The following is a 23,948-nucleotide window of genomic DNA, read 5'->3' as shown; positions in this document are numbered from 1 at the left end:
TTACAATTGTCAAAGAGAGGACATCAGTAAACAAAATTCAGAGTGCAAAAGACAAGCAACTAAATTTCACAGGCTTTTTGTCATTTATTTTTCTTAAATGGTGCATCATCTATGATGCTTATTATTTCAGATTTGATCTCCATCCCATCCAATGCACAACACACTGAACTTCAAACAGACTTTAACTTGTACCTTAGAGTTTCTTATGAAAAACACATAAGTGTCATGAGTTGGTGGTGTTGAGGTGGTGAGGCAGACGCAGCAGACCCAGGTAAGATGAATGATTGATTATAATAAATACAACACAGTCCAATCAACGGGCAGCACGGCCGAGCAGAAGCCAGGGCTCGACGCCGGTAGCAACCGTTAACACGAATGGACCACAGGAATGGCAGCACGCACATTAGACGAGGACCCGACAAAGAGCAGACACACAGGTGACACTAAATACACTGGGGGTAATCAGGGAACAAGAAACACCTGGGAACTAATCAAGGGGAGAACAGGACAACACGGAGACACCGAAAACTCGAAATTAACACACAGAAAACACAGAACATGACAATAAGAGAACAGAGCTGTTTGCGCAAAGGGATGAATGATAAAAGTTTTTGTTGGTACCTTTTTCATCACTGTAGCGAAACCTCTCCAAAGAGAGGTTCACTGCTATTTTGACTTCTTCACCGATGTGAATTGTTTTCGAGTCACTGGAACTGGAGCCTTGAGGTGACATGTTCTGACGCCTGGACGGTTTTTGTGATGTCCCCATAGCATTAAACATGGTGCACTGCAACACAAAAAGACATCATCTTCACTAGTGTCAAGTGATCTAAACTAAATACCCAACTGTTCACTTTTTTAACCTCGTGTGATAGAAGGTTTTGTCAACAACAACAAAAAAAAGAAATTGTTTCAAGTATGAGAACAGCAGAAAGTTAGACTTTTAGGTGAACGCAGACAGTGATGTGCGCTGTAGTCCTCATTGCGGTGGTCTTGGGTTTGATTCCCGGTCTCAGACCATTTACAACATGTTTTCTACTTCTCTTTCCTCCCTATTTCATGTCCAAATACTGTTAAATAGCCAAAAAAAAAACGTAAAGAAAAAAACAGATCTGTCTGCCTACAGGTTATGAGAAAATGTCGCTCATTATTGACTTTAAAGGAAGAACTTTCATAAAAATAATGCATTGTTTAATATGTAATACCTGACTGTATGCACAGCAATTGCATCATTCATGGAAAGAGAGCACACGACATCATTCAGAGAGTGAGTACTTTTTCGCAGATTTTATGTGACAATTTTCCTGAGGTAAGACAAAAGTCAGGCTGTTTCAGAGAACTACTCAGTCTTAGTCATTTAATAACCCTAGAAATTGGTCCAATTCCATAGGAAACCTTAGTAAGCACAAGAACATTTAATTTTAATTAACAGATAAGTGAAAACGCAGATTTCTGGGTGGTTGGATGGATGGATGGATGGATGGATGGATGGATGGATGGATGGATGGATGGATGGATGGATGGATGGATGGATGGATGGATGGATGGATGGATGGATGGATGGATGGATGGACTTAAATCAGTTCACACACCTCTTCAACATTATATTAATGTCAGAAATATGGATAAACAGTGATAAAGACATGGATGTTGAACTTCCTGGTTGTAAACTGATCTGTATGAACAGAAAAAACTAAAAGGTTGTGGTCTAACCATCTACTGTATGTAGATGTGAATTAGTAGTGGTGGACAAAATATCAACTATTGTATACAATGTGCATGAATGTCTTAAAATTAAAATAAATAGGGAAAAACTGAAAAATATAGTCATAGATTCTATCTACAGCACACTGGGTTATGATATAAGCATACTTAAAAACTGGATAGAGGAACTCTTTACTAATGTGAAACATAGGATCATGATCATTGATGGTGACTTTAATATCAACTTAATAAATCCAAACAAACATAAGGTTACACCATGTTCAGCATTGGCTTATTTCCTAAAATCACACGACCCACTAGAATAACAGTTCACTGTGCCACATTGCTTGACAATATTTTTTTCAAATGATTTGGAAAGCAAATCATTTGAGCGACCACCTCCCAGTATTCACATTATATAACTATTAGAGCAGAAAAACAAATAAGAAAATAAACCATTTAATTTAAGAGTTAAGACTGATCAATGTATAGACACTTGACTGGCAATTAATATACAAAGAAAATGTTGTGAATAAGGCTTATGAGTTTTTGAGAATATTTATGATTCCTTATGATAAAAATTTTCCTGTAAAACTGTACTGAAAAAAACAAGGGCAAAAAATAACCCATGGATGTCAAGGAGTAAATGCCTGTAATAAAAGACACTGTATAAAAATTGTATACAACACAGGACTATTGAAGAAAAAGGTAAATATGAAAGGTATAGAAATAAGTTAACTTCTATTATATGCAATTGCAAGAAGGAAAATATAAATTATTAGAGAACAATAAACATGACATAAAGGATGTGTGGAAAACATTAAATACTGTAATTAGTAATAACTCTAAGACAACTCCTATACTGACTATTTATTGAAAATGATATGGTAATAAATAATATGCATAAACCATTTCTTTGTTCTTTCTTGTTGGTCCAAAACTAGCAAACAAAATACACGATCCTGTGACATTAAATGATATTGTAATTGAATGAAATGACAGTTCTATATTTGGTAAACCAGTTCATGAAAGTGAAGCTATAAATACTGTTAATGCTGAAAAAAACAACAAAAAACCCCATCTTCTGATCATAATGACATTGACATGCTACTGGTAAAAAAAAGTAATTAAGAGGATTTCTAAAATTCTTACTCATATTTTTAATTTATCTTTATTAACTGGTCAGTTTTCCAGAAGTATGAAAATTGATGAAGTTATTCCACTGTACAAATCTGGAGATAAACACCACTTCACATATTACCACCCTGTCTCTCTTCTTCCACAATTTTCCAAAATTCTGGAAAAGCTATTCAACAGCAGACTGGACAATTTTATTGAAAAACATCAATTACTTGTGAATAGTCAATATGGCTTCAAAAGTAAATGATCAGTATCACGTGCACTAATTGAACAAATTGAGGATATTTCTAACTCTACAGATAAAAAGAGATTTGCTGGAGGCATGTTCATTGTTCTCAAAAAAGCATTTGATACCATTAATCACATTTTAGTCAGTACATTGGAACAATATGAAATCAGGGGGACTACACTAAATTGGGTGAAAAGTTACTTAAAGCAACAATTTGTGAAGATAGAACAATTTCAGTCTGAATGTTTGAACATTGTATGTGGTGTTCCTCAAGGGTCAGTGTTAGGTCCCAAATTATTAATCTTATACATTAATGGCACATGCAAGGTATCATCAATGCTATCAATCGTAAGACTTATTTTATTTGCTGATGATACAAATGTTTTAGATTCTGGTGAGAATCTACACCTTTTGCATTCTATTACATCAGAATTTATTAAAATTAAAAGTTGGTTCATGACATTTATTAACAACAAACAAAAGTGTCCAGACTGCATAAAATTTAGAGGGTGTTAACTTAGAAAGAGTGCATCAAACTTAATTTATAGAGGTTATAATAGATGATAGAATTTTCTGGAAACGTCATATTAAATACGTCTGTATTTAATGTCTTCTGTTCTCAATAAGAGTGTGTTTAAACCTTCCAGCCACATTAAAGTGTCTAGAAGGTTTAAACTGTAACGCCAACTTTTATTCACTGTTTTTCTTCTCGGAAGAAAGACAGGATTCTGTAATAGAGCCTAGCTAGTAGTACAAAGGTAAAGGTCATTTTATTTATATAGCACATTTTCAGCAACAAGGCAATACAAAGTGCTTTACAGGAATTAAAAGAAATACAAACAAAATAACAAACCGAAGGAAAGAGCAAAAGAAGAACAAGCTAATAATGTTGATCCAAAGTAAATAAACCAGATGATGCGTTTCATTTCACTGGTACCGAAACCTAAAACTAAACAAGCTAGCGTCCGGTGTGAGAGAAACGTGATTTTAAAATTAGCTAACTGTACGTTTAACCGAGGAATGAAGCCGTTTAAAAACGATTTTAAATTTTCCTTATAGAGAGACCGGCCTCCTATTTGCATTACGGTGTTTGGGAGGACGTACCTTGGAATTAAACGTCAGTGCACCTCCTAACTTCTGCCGGTTTGTTGCCACTACTTCACACCAGGTTAGCTAGTATCCGGTCAGTGAAAGATAAGCGACTACGCATCCGCTCTGACCTCTTCAGAATAAAAGACTCATAAACTGACGACTAGAACAGCACTAATACATGAATCAGTGCACGGGGACAAATAAAAAATAACTTGCTCCTATATTGTTTCGGACATCGGTTAAACTGGGATGCTGGTCTTGCCACTGAGTTCATGTTCCTTTCCCAAAGAACAGCTTGGTCTTTTTTCTGCCTTTCCTCTACTCTTTCCTTTTTGGGACAAAGCTGAAGTTGGTTTTCGATTGCAGCTTCCGATTCGGGAAATGGCTACGGGACGATTTCATCTAATTTTGCACTACTTTCAACATCTTTCATCTACGCCAATTAAAAAAAAAAAAATTAAACTCTTCTGGACTAGATTATTGTCAATTAGTAGGAAAATATTTAAAACCAAGATTGTGATTAATGAAACTTCGATAATGGACTATTTCAACACTTTTTATGCATTTCTATCACACTACAACTGCTTCAGTTCTGTAACTACAACACCTAAATAAATTTGTTCTCAACTCTCCTGGTTATATAAATCAGTAGTCAATAATCAGATGTTTGGTCAGGGACGAAGAAGGTCACTGGCAAAAAGGTAGCACTATGCAGGGGATCAATCCAATTCCAGACCTTAAAGAGATAAAATCTGTTGACTAACATACATATACATGCACTTTTTCTGAGGCAAAATCTAAGAAGTACAGAGGAATTATAGAATATAGTCCAAATAATCTGGGCTGTATAACCTGTTTACAGGTACCAGAAGGTGGTCGATTCCATGAAACATGTACGTTATATAAAGTAGTATATAAAGTAGTTCTCAGAAACGGATTAGAGTAAATATCTATTTAGAGATTCAAAGCAAGTAGTCCCCAAGTAGTTTTCTTGTTATACAGAAAATATTAGCAAAGCAAAGAACAGACTGTTTTTAAACAGCCTGAAATTCATTTTTCCTTAGTTTCTGTAAAATGAGAAGAAATGGGGTCAGATTTTCCTCATGTTTTGTTTTGTGTACCACAAGTACCATGTTGCCAATGTATTTGAAAAGGAATCCTTGCTTTTTTAAGGACACGTCTATTATGTTTAACAGTGTATGCTGGAAGTAAACCAGTTAATGTCAGAGTGAAAAACACTTTTATTAAATTCACCATTGAAAAATAAAAACAGTTTAAACCAAGTGCACTTGAGATAACATCCGTTACAAACAGCCTGACAAACTAATGGTATGAACAGCACTTGCTCAGAGTCCAAAGTCATGTAGAAATAAATTTCAACATTAGGGTTTTTTTGTAGCGAAAGCATTGTTTTATGTATCACTATTTTTTCCTACGGAAATCAACCTGTGCCAGCTTAACGAGATAAATTGTGCATCATGAACAACATGATTGGGAACGTCTAAAGTTTTTGAAGCAATACAGGATCACTTTGATCATACAAAACTTGTAAATCACAACAAACAGGAGTGAGACATATATCGAAGAAAAGAAACTAGACAGAGAACTCAATGTTTCTTATGTTTTCCTGAAATATTAGATGTGATTTTTAAAACATTATTTTTCAATTAGTGGACATTACACAAGTTCAAGTAAAGCATTTAAATTATGAACTTCCTTCCTGAAACACAATGGATGTAAAACTTACTATTTCAGTTTTTCTATAATTATTTTTATTTTGTATTATTTTTATTATTTTGAAACTCTTATTTTTCAATCTTAATTTAGTAATTTGTTTCTTCTTTAAACTAGAGAAGCTCCATGAATTCAGTAGCATGCTGTTTGCAAAACTCCAAATGCACATTCAGCTTGTTCTTCAAAATTAAACACATATTATAAGTCCCCAAAATAAAATCCTAATTTCAGAGAAAAGTGTTAAAAGCCAAACCCAATCACCAGAAAAATATGACAAAACAAGTGGCAAATTATGGCGTCAAACTAAGGACAAATAGTTTCAGAAAAGTGTTTGTAGTTTAAAATTTATGTCATTCACTGTGAGAAATGTGTCTGAAAAATTCTGGTTTGTGGTTAGAACACAGTGGGACTGTCTGTAAAAGCAAATATATGAAGCAAAACAGTGTTTAGTGTAAAACAAACTGGAAGTTCTCCGGCAGATGTAAAGCAGTTTAACAAAACTATAAAACTACAAACTCCAGAATTAAATGTACCTTCTTTAATAAAATCTAAAAATCCAGATGTCAAGTAATAATACTGACAGTGATTCAACAGCCAAATTTAATATGCTATCATTTCTTTTCACGTTGTTTTACATTTAGAACTTTCCCAAAATATTAGGTTTAAAATCTGAAAGTTTTCAAAATGAGAAATATTTTAGCTCTACTGAATATATGCTTGAACAGTTGCCAGCCATTGGGTACAGTCTCCTGTGGACATAACTTGGTGCAGTAATGTGAAAAGTATGTGAAGTCCAGCTTGATGAAAGAACTGTTACATTATGAACTGACGTGAGAACAGTTGGACAGTAAAGGCAGGCAACATGAAACATTTTCTACATGGTTAGAGAAATGTGGACAAACTTCAGATGGATATGTGGGCTCACAACAAGGACGGCAAAAAGGGAAAGAGCTTGTTCAGAAGCATCCTTGTCCATGAAGATTAAAAGTCACTGAATGTAGAGTTTGATGAACATCAGTAATCAAAACATTTCATGATGGCGTCTCTGTCAAATTTGAAATTCAGGAAAGCCTTGGAGGAAACCAACTGCTCAAAGTCTTTGTCTCCAGATGATAAATGGCAACTGGAACTGCTTATGGCCATGTCTATAAAAACAAGAGAGATTTTTTTATTATTTAATATCTCAAACCATGAAAACAACACTAACATTTTAGAACTAAACTACTGTCACTGAAATAGCTAGTAGTAAATATAACCCATCTCAGTGTTTCACCACTAAATCCTTTTATTTTAACTTGTTCATATGAACAACTTACAAGTTTTCTCCTAGTGGTTATACTGTGCAGCATTAATAAACATTGGATTAATGCTTATTAGCATTAGACTTAAACATTAAGACTAATCAGAATTAGTATTTTAAATATCTTCCACTTCCAGGGTTCTTTTTAAAATTAAAGTTTATTAGTCTTTGAGATTGTGAACTTGCATTATCATGCCATTATTAAAATATTACTTAAAAGTGATCTCAAAGCAACAATATTATTATGTAACACACAATTTATCATCCAGCAAAATTTGTTATGCCAGGTCTCATCAGCAGTCATTGAGGACTGAGTTTGGACAACATTGCTCTAATAAAAGAAATGAAAACCCTGTAAATGTGAAGATGTTTCCAGATCAGCACTGGGAGAATAGATGTCATTCAGACTGAACTGAGACAACTTAAATTTTGGTCTTTTTTAGTAGCAGATAAAGAGGTGTGGAGAATTTTGCTGTATTCATGGTGAGGCGGGGCGCCCAGATCCAGTCCTGAAGGCTACTATACTGTAACTTTTGGACACATCTGTACTCCAACATACTTGTATGAATCGGATAGTTTAACTCCCTTTTCAAACAATGAAAAAAAGTTTCATTGTTTGAAACTTTTCAGCAAAGTCCTTCAGTGGCATCTGGTGACCAAAAGTATGAAAACCAATATTATGACTGGTGTCATAAGGTTTAATTCTGCAAATCTGAGTGTGTAGGTTTCCAAAGTTCTCTTTCCAGGTCAAAGTAAAGGTTATACTTCATCTGGAAATCAGTCTCAGAGTTTGGAGGATGAGTGGAGAGGCACAGAATGCATGTTGCTTGAAGTTCAGTGTGAAGTTTCCTCAGTTGGCGTCAGCTGCTGATGTTGGTCCACTGTTTTCTGAAGTGCCAAGTCAGTGCAGCCGTCTGCCAGGAAATATTAGAGTACTTCATGCTTCCTTCTGCTGACGGGCTTTATGAAGAAGCTGATTTTATTTTCCAGAAGGACTTCATACCTGAATAAATTAAAATGTACCAAAAAGCTGCTTCATTGAGCATGATGATATTGTTCTTGACTGGCCAGCAAACAGGAATCTACAGTTTTACAAAGTCAGGAGGAAGATGAGAGACACCAGAACCAACAATGCAAATGACATGAAGGTAGCTATAAAAGCAACTTGAGCTTCCTGAACACCTCAGCAGAATCGCTGGCTCATAGCCTCCAGGCCATGCTGCATCGATGAAGTCATTCCAAAAAAAAGGAGGCCCAACATTCTTCACCTGGTTCTAGTCAAACCTGACTTGACAAACTCAGAGCTTGTCAGAGTCGAGCTCTGACACAATACTCATAATGCACTGTGTTGCTTTACTGACCCATTTGCTGGATCTTCAGCTGCAAGCAGACCACCACTACATTCAGTTCTGCCTAGCTGTAGGTAGAGGCCTGGTAACGAGCCATTCATTTGGTCCGGGTGTGCTGGGATGCATCTTCACATTGCAGAGCAGTAAGTCTGGAGGACTGGACTTGGAAAACTCTAAATTAAGGCATCTTAAAGCCCACCCAGATCATAGTCCCAGGACAACCACGCAGTATGAGCCCCCCTGCCCATAATGGACTCTTTTGGTCCTATTCAAAACACGTAAGCCAGTGATTCCTGAGGACCTGGATGGGGTCCAGAGGCACAAGATACACATGTAGACAAAAATATGATCTGAATCAGGTTTTAGTCTTTATGCAGCCTACCTCTTTCAAACATATCTTGAAGTCGTCTGGGATGAGTCCGTTTGTCCTCTTTCTGTTTAAGAGATGAAGGAAGGTTTGTAAAATAGGAGTCATTTCATGCCCACCCATACATGTTCCACCTCTGTATATCCATTAATGAAAGAAGAATGTTCAAATATGAATTCTTTGAAAAATATTCAACATAAGAAGCAAACCAGTATGAAGTAGCAGTGCTGCAGTCCTGCTGTGTCACTGGGACTGCTAGGTTTTCCTTATTATCTACTCATGTTTCAACATTGTAAGTCCTGACAGAATGTTAGACAACATACTGCTGGAAGTAGAAAGTCTCACAGCCAGCAAGAAAAAAACCCCTTATTTTCAGAGTCTGTCTTAAACAAGTAAGAACCTCTATATGACGTCATGAGAAACAAAGAAATCAGGACCATAAAAATGTGACTTACGACTTTAATATATTTTCTTGTGTAAATAGTTGAAAACCTGTTTATTGCTTTTATTATATGATGGGCACATAAAAACATATCTAATATGTAAAGGCATAAAAAGCAATACTGTATTAGCTACCTGTTTTCTGCTTAACTTCTGCAGTACACCAGCAGGTGGAATGGGATGTTAGTCCAATAGTTGATCATACTTATTGGCTTCTATTTCTCCACCTGCTTTGCTGCTGTATTGAATTGTTTCTCCCTTTGTTTGTTTTGTTAATATTACATAATATGTTTACCTGAGTGAAGTTAGCCCCCCACCTTCTTCAATTGAGACAAAATTGGTCTCAAACTTTTGTGATACATTTGTGCCGGTTTGCGCAGCAAAAGTTTTTGTGCTGCTTTGGCTTTGAAGATATTAATGAAAATTTAAAGGTCAAAAGGTCAACCACCCCCCTTGCCCTCCACTTTTACAAAATCCAAATTATCTTGAACTTTCATTAATATCTTCAAAGCCAAAGCAGCACAAACCAAAAAGTTTGCTGCACAAAAGTAGTCGAGTTGTTTGACACCAATTTTGTCTGATTTGAGTAAAGTGGTGGGCTGGTTGACCTTTCATGACCTCTGAAAACATTTCTTAATATCTTTAAAATGATAGCGGTACAAACGAAAATTTTTGCTCCACAAACCAGCAGACGTTAGACAAAAATTTGTCAAATTTGAAGAAGGTGGATGGGGGGCAACTTCACTCAGGTAATATATTTTTATCAAGTAAAGCACTTTGAACTGCAATGTCACTGAAATATGCTACACAAATAAACTTAAGTACTGACAACAAATTGTGAAGAGGCTCAGGGTCAAAAACCCTGCTGATTGGTAGGAAACAGGTCTGTGCTCCAGAAGTCTTATATTTCATTCAGGCAACCTGACAAACATAAGTAACTATACTGTTTTTTGTTTGTTTTTTGCAGAAGATGTTTTCTTCTGTCAAACTATCAAATTGTCTTCAACCTTTTTCAAATTTCCTGTAAGTAACTTTAAATTCGAATATTTGAAACCTTAAAAATCTGAGCTGGGGTACCCAAATCTTTTTAAAACATTCCACAGTCTACCCATGAGGTGAATCTGTGTGAATATTGACACCTGGAATGATTGGCACACATCTTAGATGATTTCCACTTGTAAATAAACGTTCCCATCTCTAGAAAGACTAAATTATTTCAAAATACCTTCCTAACTCTTCCTAGATTCATGGGATGCAACAGTTGCTTTTCAGTAGTACAGTGCTGCTAAGATGTCAAGTATAGTGAAAGCATCTTAGGTTGACTTTACCTCTGTTTACCCTCATGAAGATGTATTTATTTTTGCTCAGATAAATAATATCTTCAAAAAGGAAGGAAGTGGTGCTTAGTCTACATTCACACTGCAGCCTGAAGCGACCCGAATCAGATTTTTTTTGCCATGGGAGTCTGAACAACAGATCGGATTTTTTCTAACACAACCCAGGCCACTTGGATGTGTGAATGTCTATGATACTCGACAAATGTCACTATTCTGCATCTTGATACGCACAAGCAGGAAGAAAAACAACAACCATGGCGGACCATAATGAGGATTACTTTGCTAATATGCTGGCTCCGATTGGATACCAACTTTAAAATTGCATGATATGCTCCACCAGTAGCATCCATGTTTACTTCCGCAAACACTGAGCACTTCTTTTTTATGGCAGTTAACAAAACACTGAGCACGTTCTCTACATGTGCCAATACTGCGGCCTCTTGTGCACATGTGGGACACTTTCAGGTCGTTAAGAGTTCGCACAGGAGATCATGTACAAGTCGCATACATTTTGAAATGTGAATGACCATGCAAAAAAATTTTGATCTCACTAAAAATCGGAATCGAGAATTGTCACTGCAGTGTGAACGTAGCCTAAGTTTCAATGTGTCGCTACTAACCTGCTGGTTATTGGATCCATTTTCACCGGTTCCTCTCTTTACACAAGGAGAGTCCTGTCTTTTTTTGCCACTGCTTTTCAAAACCAGTTTCTGCAGAGAGAATACAGACCTTGAACAGCAGATAGTGGCTGTGGTCTGTTCTAAGCTGTGACAGGACAAGGACTAATTCTTTACAATTTACCACCATCATTTTTTAGCTTTAAAAGAGTCATCAATAAAGTCAGACACAGCATAGTTGACTGATTACATATTATTAAGCTTCGCTGACTCTTATTTTATATTAATGACATTAGGACTGAAAGGTACATCGTTTTTATAAACATATGACCCTTCTGAACATCAACTAAATACTAATATTCTATCAGTGATGTGGTTTAGGACTAAAGGGTTTGGTTAGACCAACAGCGAAGCTGTCATTTTTTTCCCACACTGCCTGAGATGAAGTCAGATTAAATGTTTCCTGTTTTATGTCAGTTTGGAAACAAACATTGTTTCTATTTGCTAAAAGCCAGAATAATGTCAGAAAGAGTATTTTAAAACCATTCTTCAAAGTCAGAAGTTTGCATATATTTCTCCTAGTATTTGGTAGAACTGGCTTGTTGGAACTGACTGAAGGCTGCTTTGCTCACTCCCAGCTTTTCAGTTCAGTACTTCCTACGGGACTGAGATGAGGGCTTTGTAATGGCCAATTCAAAACACTTTATATGGTGCCCTCAAGCCACTTTATAACCAGCCTGACCACATGTTTAGTTTCATTGGCCATTAGTAAAACCCACTTGTGTGTATGTTTTAACTTCCTCTTTGAAGTCTTCTCCACCTGGCAGCATAGTGCCCACACATCATAATACTGCCACAAGCAAACCTGTTGTTGTTCTCAAGCTTGTAAGCTTGCTTTATCCCCACAAACTGATACTGGATGTGTTCGGGGCATTCCGATGAGTTTCTTTAGTTTGGGATGCTGTCAGAACTTGAAACCTGTCGTTGGGACTTCCTACGTGCACTCCCATTCATAAAACTGCTGCTTTGTTACAGCAACACAGCCGGCAACATGTTGTTGCAACACATCCTAAGTGTCTGTTCTGCTCACTCAAGCCCAGGCTCGGCGGCATGGGCGGGCATTGCCTGCCCACAGAGTCAGCCGTGCCCCCCCTGGACTGGAAGCTGTTTGTTGTTTTTACCTTAGAATGGTCAACTTTATGTTATTCCTATATCAATTTGATACAGTAGGGGCTTCCGCACTTCCCATATCTGTGTCCTCTGTCACTGATTTCAGCAGTTAAAACTGTTAAATCCGTTGTTAACACGTCGTAACCTGTTTCCGAGCCGCCTTTAAACGCAACATGTGCGCTACGACGCTCGCGCTGGGTTTACACCCGTGCGGCTGCGACGGAGACCTGCTGCTGCTGCGCAGAGCTCCGCAGGTGTGTGTTAGAATTATGCAGCAAACCAGGAAAACGCAAAGAACCTGGCACAGTTTTCCCCCCAAACTAACCGACTGAGTTGAGTAATGCTGTTCAATACAGGTAATGTTAGCTAAAAGATGACTAGCTAATATTAAAAAAAGAGGATCATTTAATGCTAGCTTTGAACAAAACGTTTGGCTCTTTTCCTCTTTAATCTTGCCCGGGATTGACGAGTGACGCTCTCCATGGGCGACGTGCAGCGACCGCGTGCTGCTAAAACGAAACAACAACAAAGCGTGTTGACGTCACAGATCACAGAGTTTAATCTCATACAAAGCAATCGACAACAAAACTGCAGAGGAACAGAGATATGCATTTTCTCATAAAAATAAAAACACACAAGGGGAAGACAGACAAACACAAAACACATAAGACAGACAAAGGCGCCCAACGTGGAGTAAAAAGATGGAAAAAAAACTCTAACTTGTTTTCTGGCCTGGTATTTTTAAACAGAAGAGGAGTTTCCCTATTTAATATATGCAAAAAAGGCGTTCCGTTCTTTGACCTATTAGAAACTCCGTAGGGACTCAGAAAACTTGGACAGTCCCCTCATCATGGCAAAGGTGTCTGGTCTTTATCTAAGTCCGAGGGCGGACCACTTCGCGGTCATCTCTGTCTGGTACGGGCGATCCCTGGCGCCAAGAAGTCTCTTGCCCCCCCCCCCATCGGAATGTAAATTTTATTGCTCTGGTGTGGGGGAGACAAAGGGCCCTGCCTGCCTGTCTGCCATTGTCAGCTCCCACATGCTCCACAGAAAACTGTTCCAAATAAGAGTGTTGGCTATACCTTTACAGATTAACTGTATTAAGCATTAAAAATAATCATATTTCCTTAACATTAATAACAATACAGCGCCTTAAGCTTGTTAAGTAGCCTTAGACTACTGATGTTGTCGTCTACGTTCAGCTACGTAGATTCACTTTGCCCCCCCAAAATAAGTCAATGCCCCCCTGTTAAACTTGTCTGCAGCCGGAGCTGCTCAAGCCTAACAAATCTTGGATGTTTGGTCTCAGATTTTTCAGTTTCAACATAACTACAGAAGGGTCAGCAATGGCTCAAACCCTGAGAGCCATTTTTGCCCCTGGTGGAGCTAAATAAAACGTGTTTCAAGCCACAACCTAGTTTTACAATATGTGCAACAGCAGACTTGTTTTATGGGAAAATCTCAAGGTATTACATCAAACGGAATGAACACATTATCTTCAATGTACCAGTCAAACAAATGTGAAGAAAAATCATGTAGTTTGCTACTAAAAATGATTAATTTTCTTAAGAAAAATATTCCTCACTCTATTAGTGTAATTCTTCAGGCTATGCATATGTTGAATGACAATGCTTCATAAAACTCCTAAAGCTAGCATTTACTATTACTTTTGCTTTTAAGAACATTTTTGGCCATTAGAAAGCAGTGCAGGGTCTAAAGAGCCAATGTATAACCTCAGTTTCTCTGGGGACTTTAATCATGCTGATCGGAAATCAGTCCTCCCCAAATTCCATCAACACGTAAAGTGCACAACCAGGGGTGATAAAACTCTGGACAAGCTGTACACAAACATCAGGCAAGCATACAGGGCTAAACCCTTAGCACACCTTGGCCAGTCTGATCAAGTGTCCCTGCTACTGATCCCTGCTTACACTCCCTTGCGGAAACGTGTCCCCATTACAACCCGGACTGTCACCATCTGGCCTGAGGATGCCTCTCACCAACTACAGGACTGCTTCCAGAGAACTGACTGGGAGGTTTTTGCACATCAGGACCTGGAGAACTACACCTCAGCAGTCTTGGACTACATCAGGTTCTGCACGGACAATGTCACCAGGAATAGACTCATGAAGATCTATCCAAATAGGAAACCCTGGATGACTAAGGAGGTCCGGGGCCTCTTGAAAGCCAGAAACGCTGCTTTCAGGTCTGGGGACAAAGCACTCTACAGTTCTGCCAGAGCCAACCTGAGAAGAGGCATCTGCCAAGCTAAGGCATCATACAGAGGGAGAATAGAGAAGCAGCTCAGGAACAACAACACCAGGCAGGTGTGGCAGGGTGTCCAGCACATTACAAACTACAGATCCAGCAACCAGCCATGCACGGAGGGAACCACTTCCCTGGCAGAGGAGATGAATATCTTCTATGCCCGCTTTGAGGCGACACCTACCACAGCTCCATCACAGCTGCCTGTCCACAGCAGCTCTGCTCTCACAGTAGAGGAGTGTGAGGTGAGGCAGGTGATGAGGAAGGTGAACCCAAGGAAGGCTGCGGGACCTGACGGTGTGTCGGGACGGGTGCTTAAAGACTGTGCAGACCAACTGGCTGGAATCTTCACAAAGATTTTTAACCAGTCCCTGTCTCAAGCCACTGTCCCTCCCTGCCTAAAGTCCTCTACCATTGTCCCCCTGCCGAAAAGAACCAACATCAACACCCTGAACGACTACCGTCCAGTGGCACTCACACCGATCATCATGAAGTGCTTCGAGAGACTGGTGCGGAGTCACATCCTCGCTGGCCTGCCTGCTGAGCTGGACCCTCTCCAATTTGCCTACAAAGCAAAGAGGTCCACAGAGGACGCTGTATCCACTGCACTTCATGCTGCCCTGACCCACTTAGAGAAGCAGGGGAGCTACGTCAGAATGCTCTTTGTGGACTTCAGCTCAGCATTTAATACTATACTTCCCCAATGTCTGGTGTCCAAGCTAGCAAACCTTGGGCTCCCATCAGCCACCTGCAGTTGGATCCTGGACTTCCTAACAGGTCGCTCTCAGAGGGTCAGACTGGGCCCCCACACCTCCACTGCTCTGAGCCTGAACACTGGATCGCCACAGGGTTGCGTGCTCAGCCCACTTCTCTACACCCTCTACACTCATGACTGTGTCTCCAACCACCTCAGCAACAAGATCATAAAGTTTGCAGATGACACAACTGTTGTTGGTCTCATCTCAGGCGGGAAGGGGGAGCTGGAGTACAGGGATGAGGTGAAGCGGCTGTCAGAGTGGTGCAAAGTCAATAACCTGCTCCTCAACACCTCCAAAACAAAGGAGCTGGTGATCGACTTCAGGAAGAACAAAACGGACATCCAGCCTCTCACCATCAGTGGGACCTGTGTGGAGAGGGTCCCAGTGTTCAGGTTTCTGGGCATGGAGTTGGATACGAGCTAACCTGGAGCACCAACACCTAGGAGCTGTTGAAGAAGGCACAGCAGAGACTGTACTTTCTGAGAATACTCAAGAAGAACCGTCTCCCCTCAGACCTGCTGCAGGCCTTCTATCACTGCTCCATAGAGAGTGTGCTCACGTACGGTCTGTGTGTGTCTGGTACGGCAGCAGCACATCTGCGGACAAGAAGGCGCTCCAGAGGGTTGTTAGGGCAGCAGAGAGAACCATAGGCTGCCCCCTCCCCACTATGGAACAGATTTACACTTCCAGGCTCCATAAGAAAGTTTTGGACATTTTAAATGACTCTTCACACCCTGGCCATGGTCTCTTCCAGCTGCTGCCATCAGGCAAGAGATACAGAGCAATAAAAACCCAGGACAAATCGCCTAAAAAACAGTTTTTACCCGATGGCAATCATGGCACTAAATTCAAAGGCATAAGAACTTCTGCTCTTGACACCACTTTGTTAAAAATGTAAATTCTGTTGCGACACCTCCAGGCGCTGCAACCATCTTCTGATGTCTAAGTTTATTTCTCATTTTGTACTATTTATTTCTTTATCATTGTATATTATGTATATACACATAACCTGTATCTTAACTCGAGTCGAGCAAATCTAAATCTCGTAATCTGTTGATGACAATGACAATAAATCTTATCTTAATTTCCCTATGGGATTAATAAAGTTTAACCTAACCTAACCTAACCAATGGGTGCAGAGTCCTGCACTACCACACCAGGCTACTGTAGGTACTAGGATCGGCCCTACTGCTCTCTTTAACTTTGGCTAGACTGTAGAATTAATCCCATCAGTCCATGATAAGTAACTGCTGTGCTGGCTGATAGGTGTTTGCTAATGTGTGCTACAGCATCAGGGTAGATTTGGGGGAATGTTCTATAACAACAGAACAGTACTCTGCGTGTTTCTGACCTGGTTGGGATCATTCTGGTTCGTCTGCCCCGGAGTCCTCTGCTGCTTATGTTTGTTCCAACCCTCTCCTGGATATACGTCAGTGAGTGCATTGTTTCGGCTCTTTGACCTTAGAGAGATACACAATAAAGAGTTTTGTGGAAGGTGGTACGTGGGAAGGAAAGAATGTGTTCTGAATGGATGGGTCAGGTCTGGATGCTTACATTAATCTAACCTAACATGAAAAACACAAAAACAGCAAACCAGACGATCATCCAATGCAAACCTCTGTATTGATTTGCAGACTTACTGAGATTTAACAGGTTGCCCTGCCCACAATTCACCACTGAGCATGTGACAACATCCTGACTACATATTTTTTCAGAATTAAACATTTGAACATTAAACTGCCTTATCACCGATATGCACAAGACTGAAATTACATAGAACATTTAGAATATGAATTAGATAATATTTTAACAACTGCACTTAGTGGAAATAAAAGAACAAAAATATGACATTTCTATACAGACAGAGTGTGATGAAGAGAATGTTAATACTGCTACTTCACTACTTCATATGTTAGGACATATGAAGTAGTGCAGCAGGACAGTGGTCTCCAATTCAAATTCTAGAACATTTAGGTGAATACCTGTTCCAACACACCTGCATCATAGGAATGGCTCAGCAGGCGTCTGTGAGACAGGATTAACATGCAGAAGACGTCATTCAGCCTGATTCAGGTGTGTTATAAACAAGACGCATTTGAAAATGGCTCTTAAACACTGGAGTTGGTGGATGTCAGGATAATAATAATAATTTTTTTATAATCCCCATTTTATATCAAACTGAGACCTCAAAGGGCATTAGTACACCTGCAAGTATGCTCACAGCAGGTATGTCTGTAAAAGTCTCATATTTGTGAACACATATTTCTGAAACAAAAACTAAGCCTCACAGTTTTGGAGGATTCTTATGAAAAAACAGCAGCAACCTCTGCACATCACTTTGCACTAGGAAAGTTAATTTTGTCATCTCTTCCTCATCATATTCCATACAGCATGGTAGATAAAACACCCAACTGTGCCACCTGTGTGCAGGTCTCAACTTGAGCTGAGTTGGAGTCAAATATTGACTGCCTGCATTCAATTCAAACTGCATACAGCTGCCAAGGCTACTCAGACAATCCTCCTTCCTTCCAGTGGCTGTTCCTGATGCTGCTTACGCCACTAAACTAAGTATTAATACTATTAGTTAGAGTAAGTTTTAGGTATTCTAAGAACAGGTGGTGATGTATTTTTACCGAATGCCATCTAAAGGTTTGGATGGAGTCATCCTGTTGTTCGCCAGCTCCTCATCGCTATCTGATTCACCCTTGAGTCTGTTAATCCATTCACGCAGCGGTCTGTGAAAGAGCAAAGAGTTACATGTACAAGAGAGCAGGACACCAGTTATCTAGTGAAAACACACCTGAATAAGGCTGCCTGTGATGGACCTGTGGAGGTCTGAACTTCATCAATACTATCAGCCAATCAGATCAGGAATAACTACTATCCAAATGACATTTGACATTTTCTACAAAAGTAAAACTTTGTGGTCATAGTTGCACTCTAAAGAACGCAAAATAAATAATTATGGGTCTGAACCCAAACTGGGTATAGAAATGTCCTTGTATTATATCAGACCAAAGAACATGAGACGTTGAAGAGGATGATTTTTATTGTTTTAATTTGTACTTTTATTGGCACCTAATTACAATAGTTATTTTATTTGGCTATAGATAAACTAAAACACATGCCATTTAACTTTGATACTGAAATTTTGAAAAAGGTGGACAAACGTCTGGCATGTACATTGACATATTCCTGAATTAAGAACCTGTTGTATGTTGTATTAATAGAACTACTTATAACAGGGCTCTCAAACTCCAGTCCTCGAGGGCCGCTGTCCTGCAACTTTTAGATGTGCCTCTGCTGCACCACACCTAAATAGAATAATTAGGTCATTAGCAAGACTCTGGAGAACTGATCTACACAAGGAGGAGGTAATTAAGCCATTTCATTCCAGTGTTTTGTACCTGTGGCACATCTAAAAACTGCAGGACTCCGGCCCTCGAGGACTGGAGTTTGAGACCGCTGACTTATAAATTGTTACTACCTGATGAATGGAATGGCCATGAAAAACCGATTGGGTGCTAGTCCCAGTTTAGACTTTGGGGTCATGTCATTCCTGTGGCAGGGCAGCTTCTCAATAGGGAACCATTCAATGTTCTGAAAAAAAAAAAAAAAACAAGATTTGTTTGGAAGAAGTATGTCTTAACAGTAGAAATCAAGCATTTCCAAATGTTGAAAAGTTTCTCTACCCTGATCTCTTTCCGTGTTTTGGGGTTGAACTTTGTATCCTTGGATACTCCTGGGATGATATAGAGTCGCACCAACTGGTCAGTTATCTTCTGTTCGATGTACACGTCTTTGCAGATGCGGTTCTTGATATCAAAACCTGTCTCCTCCAGCACCTGCAGAGCAGTTAGATGTTCTGCTTGAATCACACATCAGAGACAGTTATACTGCTTTAAACTCAGCCAGCAAGACCTGGAAGACTCACTTCACGAACTGCACAGTCATGAGGAGCTTCATCCTCATTCACTTTCCCTTTTGGAAAACCCCAGCCAGACTTGGCCAGGTAGCCCTGAACAAGCAGCGCCTGGAAGGAAAAACTGTGCTAGTTACATATCACACACACATGCACACGCCCACACACACCGACACACTTTCACAGCCATGAGAAACACTGAATCCATTGATTTGATCAATGATTTAATCAAAATATATTTGTATCTTCACACAACAATACATTGTTTGGGCTAAATAGTGCAAATAAGAATGTTTGATAAACAGGTTTATTCTATGTGGAGAATATTTCTTTCAGAAATGTCAATTTGTTCAATTAAGATGATAGTTTGTATTATGCTCAGCTCATTAATGTCCATAATGTTATCTAGTTAAAGATAAAGAAAAATAAAACTAATTCAGTTCTCAGCTACCACTGTGTCCCAGTCAAACAAGGAGAAGCAGCATTCAGCTTCTATGCACCACAAATCTGGAATAAACTTCCAGAAAACTGCAAAACAGCTGAAACACTGAGTTCCTTTAAATCTAGACTAAAAACCTGCCTCTTTAGAGTTGCTTTTGAATCATAATCAATAAATCATTAAACAGTCAGCTGTCAAAGAGAATACTACTTATTTTTGTGTTTTTATGATGTAAAGCACTTTGAAATGCTTTGTTGCTGAAATGTGCTATACAAATAAACCTGATTGATTGATAAGCTTTTTAAAGTGAGCCTGCAATGTTTTTAGCTATTAAGTAAGAAACGACAGACTGACAACGGCCGAACTGAAGTAACTTGTTCCTGTGATTTATGTCTACATGCAACATAAACTCACATTCTCCAGTGATTCATCTAGAATAATTGCCCCATATGTGGGTACACCCATCTTGTACTCCTTCCATTCCTCCAGAACCTTCTGCACATCCTCTCCATGTGGCAGCAGAAATGGACAATGATGGAAAAGTTTACAGTTGTCAAGAAAAATATTACCTATGGCCATGAGGATTTCCTACATTAGGTTTGTCCTGCAATTTATCAAACCCTAAAGGAGCCAAGAGAACACATCTGCACAAAGTGACTAGAAATGTCTTGAGAGCTGGTTGAACAGACATCATATAAAAGGATATCAGCTTTGGCAAAGTCTCTGATTCCACACTGAGGCGCTCCTGGAGTGTTTTGAATGCAGAAGTCCAGATAAAACCAGTGAGCCAGCTCAATCTGGAAACACACACGAATAGCGTTGTCCCGCTCCTCGCTGGGGATGTGGAGGATGAACCGGCTACACAAACACAGACGAAAACAAATTCTATCAGGGTTCCCAAGCATTTTTCATTACCAAATACCACTGTTGTCCAGATTCAAACTAACAGAAGTTTCAGTCCATTTTTGACTTCCCCAAAATTTCAACATTCCCTGTGACCACACTTTAGATACTGAAACCAGATCTTAAATTAAAAACTTGTTTATGTTTATTTATCTGCCTTCCCTTAAAGCAGGATCATCATGTAACATCCAGATTAGCAGTGGTTGGCATCAGCTGGGAGAGATGTCTAAATATTCCTGGCACTGAAACTTTATTATGTAGAAGCATATAAAAGCTTCAGCTGTTAAGGATTCACTTTAATTACCCATATTGAGCCGGTTTCCTCCACTGTCACCACATTTACTGAAATGGATGAAATTTCTGGACTTCTTTAGGTATAGAAATTAGGGCTGCACCGATTGCAGATATCTTGCAGATTACTGTTTACTGACAAAGCCTAATCTGCCCATTCCCATTTTGTCCAATACCCTTTTTTCTCTGAAATGTTGCTAAATATAGAAGGAAAGTTGCTGAGTTGTTAGGAAAGTTGTTAGCAGTCACTCCACTGTTGTTAGAATTGTTAACTGCAAACATGCAAACATGACCTGGTGGGAGGTCAGTCTGGGTTTGTCAGTCAACCCTCTCACATGGCAGAGTAAAAGAGGACAGTGGCTGATTTTTAGACTTTTGCTGAAGTAGGTAAAATTGGTGGATAAGATCGGCTTCACGTAAGTATCAACTGATCACCGATTTACCAAAATTAAGGAAGTTGGGGCCGACTTATTGGCTGGACAATTTATTGGTACACCTTGAATAAAAATTTAGACCAATGAGCTTTGTAAACCAACCCTTTTTTTTTTAAAGTATGAAGCCATCTACAGGGAGGGACAAGGCAAACCATACTTTGTCTGGCCGCTAAAGACCTTCAGTGCAGCTAAATGCTGCAGATCTGAGGTCTGTTGTGGAGACCACCTTCCCTGACACGATAAAGCCACTTACATGATATAAAACATTAACTACTGCACTTTCATTATGTGTACACAAAAACTTTTAATAATAAATATTTCTCACAAAATATTGTAAATGCAGTGTGTCGCTGTTTTTGTCTGTAGTAAAGAACCAGCGCCATTTGGGTGCAGAGTAATCAGGTTACAGTAAACCGTAAACAATTAGGCTGAGAAGACTGAAGTGGACGAAGTTGTAAGGATTTCAGTGAAGATTTGAGTTATCTGAAGTTTCGGAGGAACTAGATGGAGTGATGAAGAAGAGGTAGCTGGTTCAACTGAAGGATCGCAACTATTTAGTTTAATTGTCCCCCCCTCTTTTATCAGACTGCCGTACAGTGCGTCAGTCACAGACCTCTTCAGAGATCCTACAAACCAAATGTCAAATAAACTGAAGTGAATTGTAAATACGGGAGGATGGAGTCACATGGAGGTACTCTGTTTACTTTCTCTATGTACTCTACTTTTCCAGACTCTGAAGAAACATTGGCATCAGAGCTGTTTCTTGAGTGATTGTGCATCACTGAGGTCTGGCAGCGCACTTAGGGATTTTAGTGTTGAGAATGTGTAACATCTAGAGTTATTTAATCCCTGCCCTGTCCCGCCGGCCTAGTTTGAATGAGCAGGACAAGAGGACACTACAGAGGATGCAGGATACCGAGAAGAGGAAAACCCCTGCAGTTTCCTTCGGGCTCCAGCAGTGGTTCTCAGCACTTCATGCAGTTTCCGACAGAAACAATAATGGCTGCGCACTGAACGCAAACATGCTTACTCTGATTTAGGACTTAGACAAATTAATCCAGTGTAACACACTATACAAAACGGAAAGTATGTAACAACATTTGACTGCCCTCGAGAAGCAAACAGTCGTAGCCAGAGAACCGTCTCCTACCTGCACAGATCGTCTAGTACGCTGGTGGGAATTTCCACTCTTTTGGTTTCCATGCTGGCTGAAAACATCACGCTTCTGTCTCAGAGTACTTATGTAACAAACATAGTTCGGCTATATTCCTACTGTAGTTATAGTTCTGCCCTCCAACAGAAAACTAAAGAGACTGAGCTCCGATGTTCCCACCAGGAAAACAGACCGCTTCACCTAGAGGCTGCTAAGCATGCGCAAACCAAAACAGTGTTTTCTTCTGGTCTCCGGAAGTTTGGTGAACTTCACTGCCCCCCATAGGTGAATAATAAAAAAACTTTGGTATGACAAGCTTCTTAGGAGATCCAGTAGGAGTAAATAGGACATTTCTTCTCCACAATTTTCAAGTTTCTATTCACTCACGTACATTTGACAAACTGTCTATCCTGAATGTTAAAAATGGAAAATTAATCCACACATTACAGGCTTGTAGGCTAAATTTCTGTAAATCGTATTAAAAAATGTTCAAAAGCCTTCAGCACATCCCAAACACTGCAGCCAGAGTTCTAATGAGAATAAAGTTAAATATTTCACTAGTTTTAGCTTCTCTTAACATATTCTCTGTCAGCTACAGAGTACTACTTACTTTTTCTTCTTAAATATAAAGCCCCAAATAATCAAATTATTAAATATCTGATTGTTCCATATGTTCTAAAACTCTCAAACTGCAAGTTTAATGATGGTTCCTAGAGGTTCTTAAAGTAGAATGGGAGGCAGATTCCTCATTTGTCATGCTCCTTTCCTGTAAAACTAGCTCCCAGTTTTAGTCGGTGAGGCAGGCACCTTGCCTATACCTTTCAGGTTAATTGACTTTCATTTTAATAAATCTAATATTAGACTGGTCTTAGATGAGGAGATCTCTCTGTAGTATGGCATATGTAGTGGAAAAAGTTTTATCCAATTTTTATTACACTTTTGTTTGTTGTTGAGAAATGCTGGTCACATGAGAAAGAGATATTGAAGAGATATCTTCACAACAGATATTCAGTGTACTATGCTGTTTAAAGAACAATAGTGCTCTTGCCACAGAATGACGCTGTGATATTGTAATGCAGAGCTTTACTGAGCAGATAAGCTTATTGGTTTGTAAAAGTAGTGTTAAAAGAGCTTAGGACCAACCTCTGATTGAGGGAGAAGTAAGTTCAATCATTTACCTTGTTGCTCTTTAATAAATGAAAAGGGTTTGGATATTGCATAGACTGTAAGAGACTTCACTTAGGTATCTGATCAGAGACCAGAAGTAAGTTATCCACACAGTATGAGACTGTAACAATTAAGT

At 39.2% G+C, this 23,948-nt stretch overlaps 2 protein-coding genes across 2 annotated transcripts in view; both read right to left on the bottom strand.

Moving 5' to 3' along the window:
* The window catches only part of ythdc2 (YTH domain containing 2), a 39,307-nt gene extending 35,050 nt beyond the window's left edge, over positions 1-4,257 (bottom strand). The window contains exons 1-2 of the mRNA XM_023338622.1: positions 4,178-4,257; positions 622-787 (exon numbers count right to left, since the gene is read on the bottom strand). Of these exons, the coding sequence (XP_023194390.1) occupies positions 622-781 (160 nt within the window). The 5' untranslated portion in view covers positions 782-787; positions 4,178-4,257. The remainder of the gene's footprint in view (positions 1-621; positions 788-4,177) is intronic.
* A 1,131-nt stretch (positions 4,258-5,388) lies between these two features.
* dcp2 (decapping mRNA 2) lies at positions 5,389-22,866 on the bottom strand. The gene is made up of 11 exons (XM_005810003.3): positions 22,643-22,866; positions 20,571-20,722; positions 20,279-20,406; positions 19,438-19,536; positions 19,196-19,348; positions 18,991-19,103; positions 18,137-18,238; positions 16,855-16,963; positions 11,314-11,403; positions 8,931-8,982; positions 5,389-7,044 (listed from the first exon to the last, which is right to left on the bottom strand). The coding sequence occupies exons 1-11, from the start codon at positions 22,708-22,710 to the stop codon at positions 6,914-6,916; spliced, it is 1,197 nt and encodes a 398-aa protein (XP_005810060.2). The 5' UTR covers positions 22,711-22,866; the 3' UTR covers positions 5,389-6,913.
* Between the last annotated feature and the right edge of the window lie 1,082 nt (positions 22,867-23,948).

The sequence above is a fragment of the Xiphophorus maculatus genome, chromosome 8 (assembly GCF_002775205.1).
Source record: "Xiphophorus maculatus strain JP 163 A chromosome 8, X_maculatus-5.0-male, whole genome shotgun sequence".
Lineage (NCBI taxonomy): Eukaryota > Metazoa > Chordata > Actinopteri > Cyprinodontiformes > Poeciliidae > Xiphophorus > Xiphophorus maculatus.
This window is presented reverse-complemented; position numbering and strand designations above follow the sequence as displayed.

Bases quoted from the DNA above. Each gene is read 5' to 3' on its own strand.
- dcp2 (XM_005810003.3), bottom strand. From the start codon at position 22,710: ATGTTTTCAGCCAGCATGGAAACCAAAAGAGTGGAAATTCCCACCAGC. The intron at 20,407-20,570 runs ATATCCTTTTAT...ACAACTGTAAAC, and splicing joins CAGAGACTTTGCCAAAGCTG to TTTTCCATCATTGTCCATTT. The intron at 11,404-16,854 runs GTCAGAAACACG...TTCTCTCTGCAG, and splicing joins ACCAGAATGATCCCAACCAG to AAACTGGTTTTGAAAAGCAG.